At 38.9% G+C, this 15,898-nt stretch overlaps 2 protein-coding genes across 6 annotated transcripts in view; both read left to right on the top strand.

Annotated features, from left to right (window-relative positions):
• The window catches only part of WDR35 (WD repeat domain 35), a 61,214-nt gene extending 56,648 nt beyond the window's left edge, over nucleotides 1-4,566 (top strand). For 3 of the 5 annotated variants that reach the window (XM_036112958.2, XM_036112966.2, XM_036112950.2), the window contains 2 exons: nucleotides 721-961; nucleotides 1,252-1,932. In XM_036112958.2, the coding sequence (XP_035968851.2) occupies nucleotides 721-961; nucleotides 1,252-1,402 (392 nt within the window). In that variant the 3' untranslated portion in view covers nucleotides 1,403-1,932. Of the gene's footprint in view, nucleotides 1-720; nucleotides 962-1,251; nucleotides 1,933-4,097 lie in introns of those variants that run through there. The other 2 variants (XM_078056001.1, XM_078056002.1) reach the window with 2 other exon arrangements.
• A 1,607-nt stretch (nucleotides 4,567-6,173) lies between these two features.
• On the top strand, nucleotides 6,174-12,363 carry TTC32 (tetratricopeptide repeat domain 32). Its single transcript, XM_036112998.2, has 3 exons — nucleotides 6,174-8,009; nucleotides 11,276-11,442; nucleotides 12,180-12,363. Exons 1-3 carry the CDS (start codon nucleotides 7,858-7,860, stop codon nucleotides 12,305-12,307), a joined length of 447 nt encoding a protein of 148 aa, XP_035968891.1. The 5' UTR covers nucleotides 6,174-7,857; the 3' UTR covers nucleotides 12,308-12,363.
• The last annotated feature ends 3,535 nt before the right edge of the window (nucleotides 12,364-15,898 follow it).

Genomic DNA, 15,898 nt, shown 5'->3' with positions numbered 1-15,898 from the left:
CACACAATTTCTAGACTTATAAGGCAAATTAGAGCTTTAACTTGAGAGTTTTCACCTACTGGGTGAAGAAATCCATATACAATCTATTAATTCTTCAGTACATTTTAAAGAAAGATTATATATCTCTAGTATAGAAAAGGTGAAAATAAGATATGGCAGCTGTCAAAATAAATTTTCTGAACTGACAACTTAGAGGCTCATCGTGACTTCTTTTTTCTCAAAGTCCTGTTGTTTCGGTAAGACAAACAAAAAAACAATCTGTTCAAAGAAACTCAAAGAAAAAAACATGATTTCATGCTGCTTTGCTTTTTTTACCAAAAGGAACCATGATGTTATCTTGAAAATTATGACTAACGGTATAATATTAGTTTACTTTTCTGGAAGGCCACAGAAATTTCTAATGTATTTATATGAAAAAAAGATGTGTTTTGACAACAATTTTTATTTTTTTGTCTGTGTGTGTACTTCTCACCGGCACAGCATGCGCATCATGTGGTGGTGGTCTCTGTAACACCTGAGGTTGGCTGGCGCTGCAGAACTGTGAGCTCGGATAACCTCCTTCCTTCTACCAGGCTTCGAGCGCCCGCCATTGTTTTTTTTTTTTAAGTTTATAAAAGTTCATGTAGGTTAAACTAAAGCTGCTTAACATAGCTTCTTTTCCATGCATGATCATGATATTATGATTACTTTTCAAAATCTAAATTGTCCTCTTTTTCCCAGCTCTTCACCTGAGAGACTATGAAGACATTATCCCTGCCGTTGAGATCTACTCTCTGTTAGCTCTCTGTGCATGTGCGAGTAGAGCTTTTGGTACTTGTTCAAAAGCTTTTATTAAACTTGAATCTTTAGAGACCCTCAGTGCAGAGCAAAAACAGCAATATGAAGATCTTGCTTTAGAAATCTTCACGAAACATACTCCAAAAGATAACAGAAAATCTGAATTGGACAGCTTTCTTGAAGGGTAGGCTGATTGTAATTAATGTTTATTAGAAGCTGGGATTTCTGTAAGTGTAATAGCGTGATGTAATAATTTAAGCACGAAATTTTGAAGTAATTTACCTTAAGATTGTACCCTATTTTATTTAGTCTTGTAAGTGTTATTAATGCTTTATTTTCTCATTGTAAGAGAAGTTTTTAATTGAAACTTGCCTGGAGATGTTTTTCATCCCTTAATTTTTTAAGTGTAATAAATGGTTTAAGTAATTAGAAGTTTTAAACTGTAATTCATTGTTTTTCTTCTTGTTTTTACAGAGGGGAAGGGAAACTGCCAACGTGTGTCGCCACGGGAAGCCCGATCACTGAATATCAATTCTGGATGTGCAGCGTGTGTAAGCACTGTGTCCTGGCGCAGGAAATAAGTAACTTCAACTTCTGTCCCCTATGCCATAGTTCAGTGGGGTAAAGATATGGCAAATCGTGTAGAACTGTAAAATATATGTAGCAAATACACATAGCTATGACCGTATATATAATAAGATTGGAAGATTTCATATTTTATGTGAAAATCAGCATTATTTCATAGTTGTATTGTTACACAAAATTATATGTATACATAATACATATCTGTATATATATAATACAGATGTTACATATACATAATTTATATATATAATTTTGTGTAAATATGCTACTATGAAATAATGATGTGATTTTCATATAAAACGTATGGAAATCAACCTTATTTCCTGTCTTTCTCTCTATCTGTTATGATTACATGATACTATGAAAATATTCCAAATAAGAAATTTTTCTCACAGTTTCAAGGTTACTAATTCATCAAAAACCTTGGCAGGGGTGGGTGGGGGAAGCACGGGAGTGGGGCAAAGTTCAATTTAGGGAATTGACATAACCTGTATTAGAAGAAGGTTGAACAATTGTAATATTAAAATGAGCTCTACTGTTAGCTGTATTTCATTAAATAAGTATCAAATGTCTTCTGTATTTTATTTTCAGAAGTGAGAAGGCACTTTAAGATATTTTTTATAATTTGAATTGTTTCTAATAGCCTTATTTTTTATATAGCTTTTCCTTTTTTATCTACCCTTTTAGCCTCATCTGAGAGATGGCATTTAGCATTACTCTTTATATTGTGCAGAAAACTCGGCTCTATTTATAATGATAAAATCTATACAACAACATCCATTTTGTAGTTACAGTTCTAGTTGAAACATTGTTTCTAAGCAGGGCCCTTCATTTAAACAACTCTAGGGTGTGGGGAATGATTCTTTCTCAATAATGTGTCTGTTTTGACTTATCATCATTAATTAAAAAAAAAAATTGTAACCAGCAATGGGTAATTTCTTACCTGTTTTATGTAGCTAATAGTGTTCCTCGTGTATTTCTCATGAACTATGTCCTTTCATTTTGCGGCTACAGGCTAGACTCTAGCACTGTGTCATCACCATTATTTACTCAAGATGGGCTGATGTTCAGTAGAGGCAATAAGAGAAATATGCCACATTGCTATTGCCGCTGCGATACGTAGGCTAGTCAGCCACTCTCAAAGTGCTATGTTTTGAGTGCTTTAGAGACAAATTCAGCCTGTTGCAGATCGAGAATAGTGAGCTCTGAGAAGAGGTTGAGAGCCTAGATGAGCTTACAGTAGTGGGCTCATGTGCCTAAGTAAAATAAGAGGACCCGAAGTCTTGGAAGTCTCGGTCTGTGTTCAAGGGCCTTGTGGGAAGTTACCATGGTGCAGTGTTAGCCTCCAGATATCCTACCAAGCAAGCCATTCCAGAAGTCACGGAGCAGAAAGTGGTACAGACCAGTGAGGATGCTTTAATTCACAGGGTTTATTGAATCAATTTGAAATACACAGGAACAACGAGAAAGTGATTGGTCAGATTAATACTGTTGTTAGGGTAGGGTGTCAGTGGGGTAGAGAGATTACATTACCTGAATCGTGAGTTCTGTTCTCTTCTTGTGTCCTGATTGCCATTCTGCCCAGTCAGCTTCCCCCTGATAGTATGGTCACAAAGAGGACCAGGGCTGAGGTTTGAGCCGGGTGAGCCAGGCATATGGAATGTGCCTGGAGCTAGTGACGGACACTTGCTCTGTAAGAGGCTATGGGGCAAGTACATCAGGTCGCAGCCATAGGTTGCCAGTTAGTCTGCTGGGCAGTCATGGATCTGATTGGATTGTATCTCTCGGGCAGAGGACCGGCCGCAGTAAGTGTCACCAATGACTAATTGTATCCAGATCCCACACATATTGAACACTATAGGTCTCATGCATATTTAGTACATCATGAATAGTACACTGGTTGCCTTTTGTATTTTTAGTGCCTCTTTAATATGAGGTATGGTCATACATATATACTCTACTTTGTCTAACACACCTCATAAATTACCTTATTTTTTTTTTAAAGATTTTATCTATTTGACAGAGAGAGACACAGCGAGAGAGGGAACACAAGCAGGGGGAGTGGGAGAGGGAGAAGCAGGCTCCCTGCTAAGCAGGGAGCCTGATGTGGGGCTCGATCCCAGGACCCTGGGATCATGACCTGAGCCAAAGGCAGATGCTTAACGACTGAGTCACCCAGGTGCCCCATAAATTACCTACTTATTTAAGTTTAACACAGTTTCATCTAACTGATTTGTTTTCTTCTATGACCAGAATAGGATATTCTTCCAAATCAGAAAATCACATACGAACAAAAGGATCAACCCTAGGGAATATATCTCCTGTTGAACTTAATTACATCTTTTTTTTTTTTTTAAGATTTATTTATTTATTTGAGACAGAGAAAGAGAGGGAGGGAGCATGAGTGGGAGGGGCAGAAGGAGAGGGAGAGAGAGTCTTAAGCAGACTCCACACTGAGCATGGAGCCCTACGTGGGGCTCGATCTCACAACCCTGATATTGTGACCTGAATGGAAACCAAGAGTCAGATGCTCAACCGACTGGGCCCCTTACTTACTTACATCTTTCTATAAGACTTTCTTTTTTCAGGATAAAACTACTCTCTGCTTCATCAATGGAAGAGAAATTTTTAGGGATGTAGGGTGAAGGATTCCTGCAGGACTGCATGTTCAGAGTTGTGATTCTTAGTCCATGGTCTAATTCCTGATACATCTTCTTTCTCTTTTCCCATCCCAGGAATCAGCTGAGAACTGATTGTCATTCCTCTAGACCTTACTGTACTTGTTGATTACACTCCCAGTAGCTTCAATTCCAGTTCCATGTAGATGTGTATATACATACATGTATACGCACATATATACAGACATATCTTTTCTACTATTGTGAAAGTTTATGCCTGTTTGGGACTTATATCTCTGAAAGTTTTAGTGATCTGCCAGAATGTCTTGGGGACCTTTGTCTTGCTTAAAAATAGTACTAGGGAAAGACCTATAGTATGAGTTGACCTAATTCGGTTTATTCAGCATGAAGGAAATTTCAGGATAACAACACCAACAAACTCTCTCCTGTTCGATGAAAGGAGCAAAGAGAAGCAAAATTGTCTATATGTAACAAATACTTGGGGAGAAGTTGGACAGAATGAAGCATACATTGAAGACAGTATAATGAAGCAGTTATATTGTTTCTCTTCCTGTAAGAAGCATGTACTGACTCCATTTAAGTAATGCTGAGTTGCTCTTTATCACAAAACTTGGCCTGAATTATGTGAAGTTTCAAAGTAGAATTATATTACCTTTCAGAGTTTGAAAATACTTTGATAGGCCAAAGTATTGAGATGATGGGAACAACAGATAAAAGTTTACAGTGATAAGCAATGTGCTTATCAACATTGTTGACCTGCCATCATGCACAAATGCCAATTTTATTACACATTTTTTTTTTTTTTGCTAAAATACACTTTGAAATGATCTTTTTGTATTCCAAGAGCTGAGATTTTAGGTTTTACGTGGCATTAAGTAAAAAAAAAAATAAGCTTTGAAGTAAAAATGACTTGTATTTATCCCCAGTTTCCTTTATCTATAACTTAAGGATAACATGGTATTTGTTTTGTTTTGATTTAAATATTTTGGTGGGGGTTGGTTAGGAGAGTGTTGGGCTTCAGAGTGGATAGGGGAGAAAGGGACAAGGAGGTCCAGTAGATTTCTAATGTCATTTTTTGCTACCAAACAGAAAAAACAACTTTTTAGAAAGGTACTAGGCAAATGTCAGATGACTGGAGGTTGCAGTGAATTACTCTAGAGTCATACAGAGTTCTCATTTAGAAATGGAGGGAAAGTTATTTTACCAGACTTTTAAGAGAACATGGGAAATACTTACTTGACAATGTTACAGCTCTAAGATATTGCTGCTGAATTTCTAAAATGAAAATGGCAATATTATGTTGCCCCCTACTGTCTATTCTTATGATTATTCTCAAGTTAGTTTTTTAAGAAATCAATGTGTATTTTTTGAAAATAAACATATTTTTAGAAAAGTAACATATATCCACAGTAGAAAACTACAAAAATACAGAGTATTTATGAGAGATGAGAAGTGAAAATGGTCTTAATAACCTCTTTAAAATTAAAGGCATTAATTTATATTTTAGTTGAATTTAGGAGAAGAAAAAACAGGTCAAACTGAAGAAATTGCTGTACTGTAAGTTTTCTTCATGACAAGAGCTACTCTTAAGAAATTTCTCTAAAATTAAAAGAAACAGTAGACATGAAGAGGCTTAGAGTTAATATTTACTCACTTCTTACTTGGCATAGCTTAAATTTCTAGTTCGTAAAATCTAGAGAAAAATGGGATACCACTCACACATCCTGTAATAGCTAAAATTAATATTGCCAAGTATTGAGAAGGATATGGAACAACTGAAACCCTTATACACTGCTGGTGCAAATGCAAAATGGTAGACCTACTATGAAAAAGTTGAGTTTTAAAAGTTCTCTATATATTCTAGGGGAAAAAATATATGTATATGTGTGTGTTTGTGTGTATGTGTATTTTCTTCCCACTGCTCTAGTCAGCAAGAGTGAAGCTTTACTGAGGCCCCGGGGCCATGGGGCTCAGGCAAGCGGCAGCCCTGTAGGGGAAGGAGGAGCCCAAGGAGGGACCTTCTTTGACTTTCTTCTCAGGGCGTGGGTGGTCGGGGAGGCCACGCTTGGTGCAGCAGTTGACAGAATGAGGTTGCAGGCGAACATAACACTTTCAGCAGACCATCTTGTTGCAGCTGTACTTCTGGGTGAGCTGGCAAAGGGGAGGCTTGTTGATGCCCCTCCCCAGGCAAAGCACCACCTGCAGGTGGACTCTGAAGATTGATGTGAGAGGGAGGGACAGCAACTGAGCCTCGCCCCAGCACCGAAATCACAGGTTAGGCCCTCCAGTGTCCTCCTACAGACCAGAGCTTCTCAAGTGGACAGAGACCCCATGTCAGAATCCTCTGTGTGTCTTACCAGTAGACACATCAGCCCAGCATCTCCTACATTTCCCGAATCAGACACATGATTTTTGGATATTTTCTCCCATTCTCTGGGTTGTCTTTGTACTGTTTATAGTCTTTTACAAAGGTTTTAAATTTTCGTGAAGCCCAATTTGTTTGTTTTCTTTGTCTTTGGAGTCATATCCAAGAAGTTGCCAAATACAGTGTCACAAAGCTGTTGCCTTATGTTTTCTTCTAAGAATTTTATATTTCAGCTCTTACATTTAGGTTTTTGATCTATTTCGAGTTAATTTTTTTATATGATGTTTCCATCCAACTTAATTCTTTTGAACGTGGATATCTAGTTTTTCCAGCAACATTTATTGAAAATACTCTCTTTATGCTAATACCACAGTGTTTTGATTGCTGTAGCTTTGTAGTTAAGTTTCAAAATCAGGACGTGAGTATTCTTTGTTATTTTCAAAATTGTTTTTGGCTGTTTGGGATCCCTTGAAATTCCATATTAACTTTAAGATGGATTTTTTGTATTTCTGTAAAAACATCATTGGGATTTTAAAATGGATTCCCTTTAACTTAATGGTCCCTTTAACTTGAACAAAGGATGTCTTTCCATTTATTTATGTGTAATTTTTTCCAGCACTGTTTTGTAGTTTACATTGTACAAGTCTTTCACTTCTTCGTTAATTCCGAAATATTTTATTCCTTTTTGATGCTATTATAATTAGAATTGTTTCCTTCATCTCCTTCTCTGGATTGTTTTTTAGGTAATTCTTACTTAAACATACTGTACTTAATAAATTACTATCTGGGTTTCCCTTTGGCATTGACAGCCAGGGAATGTAAACTAACATAACAGACTGTCAGCACAAAATATTATTTAATGGATCCTTACACTATTCCAGAGGTTCGAGAAGCGTGCAATCTAGGCTCTTGGAGCTAATAAATGGTAATCTGAATTCGTCAGCTCGAGGGATTTACACAGTGTCTCAGAGTAACGGCGGCCACCCTCCACCAGGTGTTTCGCTAAGAGTGGACGCTGGAACCGCAGGGGCGCTACAATAAACCTGCGGGCCCCTGAGCCATTCATGAGACAAACCAAGCTTCCTTCTGCTTCCGGCATGGTGAGGCTCCCTGCCCCCGCAACTCGCTCAACTCGCTGTAACGAAGGACAAGCTCTTCGCAGCATCAGTCAACGGACCTGGAAACCAGTCTGGGCCCGTCAATCTACTGCTCTTCTGGAAGAGGAAGCCGGCGGAACCAGCAGTAATAACAGACGGCACTTCAGAGGAGTGGGTCAGACTTTCCTGGGCCGCCTGAGTTCCCTGCCAGCACCGTGTGACTGATCTCGCGAGATGATGGGTCCTCCGAAGGCACAAACTTCCCCCTTTGCTAAGCGCCCAGGTTTTGCGGTCAAATTAAATTCCGGGAGTGCGGAAGTGGCTCTGTGGTGCCGCCTCTAAACGCCCAGACGTCAACCCCCTTTCTACACGGAACGCTAGGCCTCTGACCACCATGGATGGGCAGCAAGGGCAACAGAGCCACGCAACGTTCGCGCTCGCCCAAGCTCACTTCAAGAAGGGCGAATACGCGGAAGCCGAAGCGCTGTACTCCGCTTACATTCGCCAGTGCGCCTGTGCAGGCTCCGTGGGAGCGGCGCCCGGGAGGTAACTATCGCGAGAAGTGGGGCAGCGGCGCCCCCGGGAGGTGGGAGGCAGGGGTCGTCGGGTCCCTCTGTCAGCCACCTGAGCCGTCTGGCACCGAGGACGCAGCGCGCGGACTGTTTGTCTTTCCAGAAGGGCGGCGAGGGCGCCGGCCGCCTCCCCCCCCGGGGGTCTTAGCTACGTTACTCACTCTGACCCAAGACTTGGAGCGGATAGGGCTTTTCCACCTGTCATTTTAGCAGGCGGGTGTCTGAGACCTGGAGACGGCGAGGTGACTCGCTAGTACATGGGACCGCGACTCCAGCCACCACCTCACCGCAAGGGTGTTTCGTTTTTCACTTGTGTGTGTGTGTGTAGTGGGGGGGGGATATCACTCGGCCTAAATATTACCATTTCACCCACGCCTTCATCCATGGATATTTCAAAATGCATTTCTAAATATTAAGGATTCTTACGGAAACAACCACAGTACCATTATTATTACGTGATTGCTTGATAGGAACTATGCAGTCAGTGTTGGTTCCTGATTGATGAATAACGTTTTTGTTTGGCTGATGTGTTTTTTTTTGTTGTTGTTGTTTGTTTTTTTTAGCAGTTTGTTCAAGTCAGGATGCACACCAGGTCTCTTAATCTGTAAGGCTCCCCGTTTTTTCCCCTTGAAGTTTGTTGAGGAAGCTAGTCCTGTGTCTTGAGAGTTCCCCATATTTTGGATTTGCTGAATTCATCCCCCTGATGTCATTTAATACGGTCCCTTGTCTCCTACACTGCTTGTGAGTTGGTAGTTAAATCCTGAGGTTTGATCCAATTCAGATCCAGTATTACGGCGAGCGTATGTTAGGTGGTGCTGTGTACTTTTGTTAGAAAGCGTATAATACTGTCTTTCTTTTTGTGATATTAGCGACTTCACCTGCTAATACCTGCTTGCCCAAAGTGCCTTGGGTTTATGCCTGGATGTGTAGCATTTGTTGGTCCTCCAAATTTTGCCTTTGTTCTTCTTGATGGAGTGATGTGGGCTAGGATGAGAAAGAACAGAGAGGGGTGGAATGAACAGCTGTTTGACGGTTTTGAATCATCTGCACCATCACTCTTCTCTCCCTTCAAGGATTTGGTTTTTCTTGACAGGATGTCAGCTTGTCTTTTGCATGAGGCTTACAATTCTTCTCCTGTTTGTTAAACTCATGTGGAATTAAACTAGAAAAATAAAATTGCTTTCATGTTTTGATAATACACCAAGGTAACAGTTAATAGAAATTTCTGAACAGGCAATAAGACCATCCCCTGAGCCTCCTCCCCAGCCCCCCCCCCCCAAAAGATTAGTAAACATAGAAAATGTAGTTTTCTATCATTTCAAGCTAATAGGTTTCAAAAAGTATTCATCAGCAACAGATATACTGACACCATCTAGTCTCCTTTGCACATTGAGCCTAAGAGCACCAATATGTGTTTATAGTAGATATAGAAGATCTTCCTCTTCCCAACGCAGGGAAGAAAACCTCTGTGGTTTGCTAGAAGGTTGCTCAGCATGCCTGAATGAACCTTCCAATTTCCTTATAGTTCTGAAATTCTAGGAACTCATGAATTTAAAATGGATTCTGTCATTTCAGATTTTTTCCTTAAAAATATCTTTTAGCTTAAATTTATTTTTTAAAATAATGGGTCACTGAACCATTTTGAAGAAGCATTTGCAATTTTTGCATGCCTGTCACTGAATGGTTTATAACATTTTCTTTTCATATCCCAAAGTACAGCCTTTCAGATTTTTTTTTGCTAAAGTTTGCAAATGCAAAAAAATCCACATTTGTATTAGGAAGTTAAATTCTAGCATGATAAATAGTATCATTACAGAAATCTTAATATTATCAAAAACATTTCGGCTTCAATGATTAACCCACATCTTTAAAATATGAAGCAGTTTCTACATGAAAAGTAGGCTTTTAGAATTTGTTGTAATGAGATCTAATTCTAAACCGAACTTTCTATAATCCTCTGAATATAAGAAACTCATAACAAAGTTTTGAAGCTTAAAAATTGAATGTCTAAAACCTTTCTGGAGTCCTGAGGCTGCAGTTTTCTTAAAACCCTTTACGGGGTTACAGCTAGTGCTAGCCGCGTCCAGAAGTGTTCTTGCTCCCAGTCTGCCATAGCTCCCAGAGACAAGTTTTCTCGTGTGGCAGTAGTTCTGTCCACCGTTAGTGAACTTAGACTTGAAGGGGACCCCTGTGAGTACCTCTTGTGGTGGCAGTGGTCGCCGTGCCTGTCAGATCTCAAGGGTCTAGATACTAATAGAAGTCCCTTTTTACTAGCATGGACTGCAGCCTCGATCTTTTCTGAGGACTGTACTTTGCACTAGGGGGCATAATGAAGAAATGACAGATGAGTGTAGCCTGTGCCTTTTCTCTTTGGTTCAAATGTGAGAATCCCTTTGGAAAAAAAGAAAGGAAAACAGAATTTGTCTGACACAGAGTAGAGTCCGTTTGTGTTCTCTGTGCAAACGAATCGTCTGGCAGGGGAGGGGTGACCTGCTGAGCCGGTGGCTGGTCACAGCTGCCCTTACTGGAGACCCTGCCCACTCAGAGCTCCCGGGGCAGCCTCTGGAGCCTTCAGAAGCAGAGCCCATTGGGCACACAGGACCCCCAGAATGAACCTGAGCCCCGATGTCCTCCTCGCAGGAGGCCGGTGTCGCCTTGGGGGCGATCCCAGCTAAGACGGGAGGGAAGGCAGCTCTAGCCCCTCCTTGGGCGACAGCATGTTGAATCTTCACTTACAGTCAACTTGTATTTCTTTATTGGTGAAAAGTGATTTAAAATCTCATTTTTGGTGGGATCACTTAGAACTTTGAGAATAACATGATGATTCACTTTGTGATATGTCCATTGCAAACTGTAGCTCTGGGCTGGCTTTTCCTCCTTGCTCAGCGTGAATTTGATCTGTCTTCTTTGCCCTGCTGGTGCGTGCTTAGAAAATGAACAGTCTTTTGAATATTGAATTCTGCAAAACAAGTGGACAATGCACAAGGGCTCTGAACACATTATAGAATTAATGTGTTTTTCGGACTGACAGGGTAGTGCTGCTACGAAGTAGATCATGGGATTAAACAAAAATTCATTCCACTGCCTTATTTCTTTGCACTTCGTTTCCTCAGCTTGGTTTCTCAGCGTAGATACCGCATGTTACAGGCTACGAAGGTTGACAAAACCCAAAAGAGAATGAAGGTGGAAACGAGAGGCATTTGCTAACACATGTTTTTAATGTGAACTTTTTGTTTAAAGCGAATACAGCCCTGAGGATTTGGCTACTGCATATAACAACCGGGGACAAATCAAGTACCGCAGGGTTGATTTTTACGAAGCCCTGGATGATTACACAGCTGCCGCACGAGTCCGACCCACTTTTGAAGTCCCCTATTACAACAGAGGGTTGATCCTGTATAGGCTGGGTAAGAATTGTTTTTTTCCCTTTTGCCCTGGACTATATTTTATGAATTCAGAGCTCTCAAATGTGAAACTAATGTAGTAATCATCAAGTCTTAAAGTCATGTAAAATTTGGGTGTAGAGCCCGGAACAAAGGAAGCATTGATTTTAGGCTTCTGGTAGGCTTTACAGACCACAGTGGAGCCCTGGGGTGGGGATCGGACCTGGCGCCGGATGAGGGTGACCCCATTACTTTGAGGACAGTGCGGATGACCGACCACCTGTGAAACTTTTCTGAGTTAAAATTTTTAAAGGCACACAAGACAATATGAAGTGAAGGCGTTTTAGATCTTTGGATTAAAGGGACCGTAGGTATTGTTTCTTTTTTAAAGTGTTAAAAAGAATACAAATTTCCTGTTGCTTAATTTTACTGTAATCGTGTAAAATAGGTGATAGGATTTTGTTGAGATTTTATGATGATTTATGCTATTTCCCTGTTAAATCTCAAGAAATAAACCCAGAGCTAATTTTAAGTGTTCATTTAAAGCTAATTTAAAATTTTAATTTTAATTATTCTACAAGGGCATGCAAAATTTCTTTGATATACACATCCATATGTCGGTATTAAGAGGAAAAAATCCTTTACTAGGTGTGGTTGAAAGCTCATAAATATAAAAACATGTGTATCTGAACTTTGTTATGAATTATGTATAGAAATACTCAGTTTTTTTATTATTTTTCATTTTTTGGGTTCTGGTACAGGATACTTTGATGATGCTTTGGAAGATTTCAAGAAGGTATTAGACTTAAATCCTGGATTTCAAGATGCTACTTTGAGCTTAAAACAGACTATTCTAGACAAAGAAGAAAAACAAAGAAGAAATTATTGAAAAAAAATTATTGCAAGTTTTAACCTAATTAAAATATTGACTCATAATCCTTATAATGCCTGGCATCTCATTCCTTATAATGTAAAGTGGGTATTGAGCTATTTTGATTTATATTTAAGATAAAGAGATTCATGCATTAACACTGAAAGTTAGATAATCTATTTAAAGTAGTTAATTTCAGATTGAGTAACTAATAAGTGTGCTTTTCATAAAGTGTAAACAAATAATATCAATGCATAGTTGTATGTTATTGCAGTAAAATATTTAAAGAAATGTGTAGCATTTTCTTCTGTAAAACTATATTTTTTCTTATTTTCAGTCCCAACTTTTTATTTAAAAAATTTGACATCTGGACTGAGCCACCCAGGCGCCCCTTCTCTTGGCTTCTCTTCTCTTTTCCTTACTCTTGACTGGGGTCAGATGTAATACGAAAAAAGCGAAAAGCAAAAAACAAAACCCAAAAAACGCAACTCTGTAAAAGAATTTATTTGGTTTCTTGGATTCAATGATTCTTCATTCTTTGTCAGAAAAAAATAAAATCACTGAAGGTCAGAATCAGCACTTGGTGATTAGAACCCATATACTTATTTTTCTCTTTCTTATTACTGGAAATAACTGGTCAAAACTTTAGGCATTACACAGATTCTAAATTTCTGATTTACTAAATAATACCTTTGTTATGTGCCTTCAAGATATTCTTTTATGTGTGCTATTGCTTAGATTTCTCCTATTTTAGTATTTCTACTAAAAACGTACCCAAACTGGGTCATCTTCCAGCTTTTCTCTCTGCGAAAACAAGGCAGAAAATTGTGGTTTGTTACAAAGTAAGGTAAGATAGAGTAAATGGATGGAAGTTACTTTTGAGCTTAGAGAATTACTCTTAAACTAATTAAAAGCCTGGAGCTATTTATGTTTTTTTCTGAAACCTAGAACTGAATGAAGCCAACGGACTTACTTTCTGATAGCCAAGTACAGTCTGCTGGTGGAACGGCAAACTCGGTTTCCCAGTCAGCTTTTAGTCATTACCTATTTGCCATCTCTTGGATCTTCTCTGGTTTTTCTGTCTTTCACTGGCTTCTTTAACTTCCCCTCACTCACTACATAGTCTTTCCCCCGACCCCCTTTTGCAGGTCTGAAGTCTTTCTCAGTGGGCGTGGTAGATGCCAACCTACCTTCAGGGCAAGTCAATTTGGCATTTATGTGGATTTTAGTATCCTCTCTGCCAAGCCTAATCCCCCTTAAAACTTTAACTCAGAGTTTCTAAACCTCTTTCTTGCCTGACAACCTTAATTTTTCCCTGAAAATGTTTCTAAGTGAAAAGCCATTACGTGAAAAAAAAAGCCATTAATTTAATTTAATTTAAAGTTTTAAAAAAGATTTTATTTATTTATTTGACAGAGAGAAAGAAAGAGAGAGAGGGAGAGTGCACAAGCAGGGGGAGTGGCAGACAGAGGGAGAAGCAGGCCATGCGGGGCTCCATCCCAGGACCCTGGGATTATGACCTGAGCCGAAGGCAGACGTGTAACTGACTGACCAACCCAGGTGCCTCAAAATCCATTAATTTTAATTGAAAAAAATTATGAATTCCATTTTAGCCCAAGATACCCAAACACTTTTCACAGCTAGAAAAATATATTGAGTAATGAAGACAAGTGTATATAAGTAATAGCAGTTTGGAATCACATATTTATAGCAGTTACATCTGGTGTGATGGCATGAATGCTCACTGCACTCATTTTTTTCTTTCCGTGCTATTTTTAAAAAGCTTTATTGAGATATAATTTGCACAGCATACAATTCACACTTAAAGTGTACAATTCAATGATTTTTAAGTATATTCCATTTCTGTACTGCTTATAAAACCAATTTTTCAAGGTTTTTGGGTCTCATTGTCCTCTTGCAAACTGCACTTACGGAAGTTAGAACAGAAAAACACTTTGGGGCAAATTAAGGGCTGCATATTAATAGAGTCCGTCGCGATACCGAAGAGCTTACGGACAGAACAGATGGAGGGAGAGTCCCGAAGGACCGTCTCATCCAGCTAAGTAGCACAACACCAACGGGTGCTGGGGAAATGGGAAGGTATGCCTCTGCCTGAAGCTGAGGCACCGAAATTTCACTCTTCTAGCATATTTAATGACTGTATTTGAGTGAACAGATTGCTATTTACAAAAATTATTGACAAACACGTGGTTCAACTTTTCAAGATCCTAGTGAATAGTGAACTGAATGATCACTACATGAGCTAGGTGTGTTATTGTGACAGCTTCTAGATAAATTCATGTTTTGGTGTTTTCTGTATTTCTCAGAAATGGGACAAATTCTGGGAAAGTGATTCCAGTTTACATGGCATTTGGTCAGAGAGATTTGTTAAATTTCACGTCTAATGGTAGGGGACTTAAAAAAAAACACTGTTACGTTCTTTCCAAAAAAGGAAAGAAGGTGAGAAATTTTTTTTTTTTTTTGAGAAGCGAAGCAATTGGTAAGATTTAAAAACATAGTTTATATCTCTTAAAATCACAAGGAGATAAAAGGACACATCCAAGTAGCAAAAGACAAATGAGAAAAACCCACAAGGGAAGCCCCCAAAGCAGAAATTATGAGCTGTGAGTGTACATTAACGCAGTGAGGGAAGAAGTCAGCAGGGTGCTCCCAGGCTTGTGTCTGTCAGCATCTCATCTCACGTGCAATAATGCAGGGAAAAAGTCTTATTTTTCATAGAGGATGAAACTGAGGCTAAGAAATTCAGTAACTTGCCCAAAGTCATGTTCCAAAATCCATGAAAACATTCGAAACTGCAGTTAGTATCAATTGATTTTTGTTGTTGGCATCAACTCAAAGCAGATATGAGAACTCTTTTTTTTTCTTTGATCCTGATACAAAATTTAAATTGCTCGTAAGTTGTTTTAGCATCCATCAAGGTGAGTAGCAAAACAATATTAAAATTAGTTTTTACCATGGAACATTATTGCAATTCTAGACTTACTTGTTGGTAATTTTCCTTCCTGATTGAAAACAGACACAGAAGATGGTGAAAGGCAGATTAATATTAAGAGCAAACTCCATTTGGAAAATGGAAAGACTCAGCTGCCAATATGTAAATTTGTTTCTTATTTTAAGAAAAAGTATCCAACATCTATAAACAAGGCAAAAAGAAGATTGCATATCCTTTCAATATTATGCTGAGCATAGCCTAAGAGACCCACCCAGGGACTGTTTAATTCTCTGAAATTACATGTAGTTTACAGATTTTTGTCCAGAGAAGATGCAACTGATTTCTATCTGGTAGAAATGATGACCCTAAAGATCATGGTATCATGGTTTTATCACCCTGGAGGACATTAACTAGTTTTGATTCTAGGTTAACCTAGTGACTTAATTCCCCAATTCGTCATTGACTGTAAATACTCCGTTTCTCAAATGCTCTTTTACCATCTGTTGGTTCTCTCATTCATGAGTCAAGTAGACATTTGTCTGTTTTCTTAGTTTGCCATCATATAGTCTCTTATTTCTCACCGGACTAAGAGAAAAGAGGGATTGGAAGTTTCTACTGCCTATTTATTTGAAATTTCAATCATTCTTATTTGGATT

The sequence above is a fragment of the Halichoerus grypus genome, chromosome 10 (assembly GCF_964656455.1).
Source record: "Halichoerus grypus chromosome 10, mHalGry1.hap1.1, whole genome shotgun sequence".
Classification (NCBI taxonomy): Eukaryota; Metazoa; Chordata; class Mammalia; order Carnivora; family Phocidae; genus Halichoerus; species Halichoerus grypus.
The sequence above is the reverse complement of the archived record's forward strand: the minus strand, read 5'-3'. Positions and strand labels throughout refer to the sequence as shown.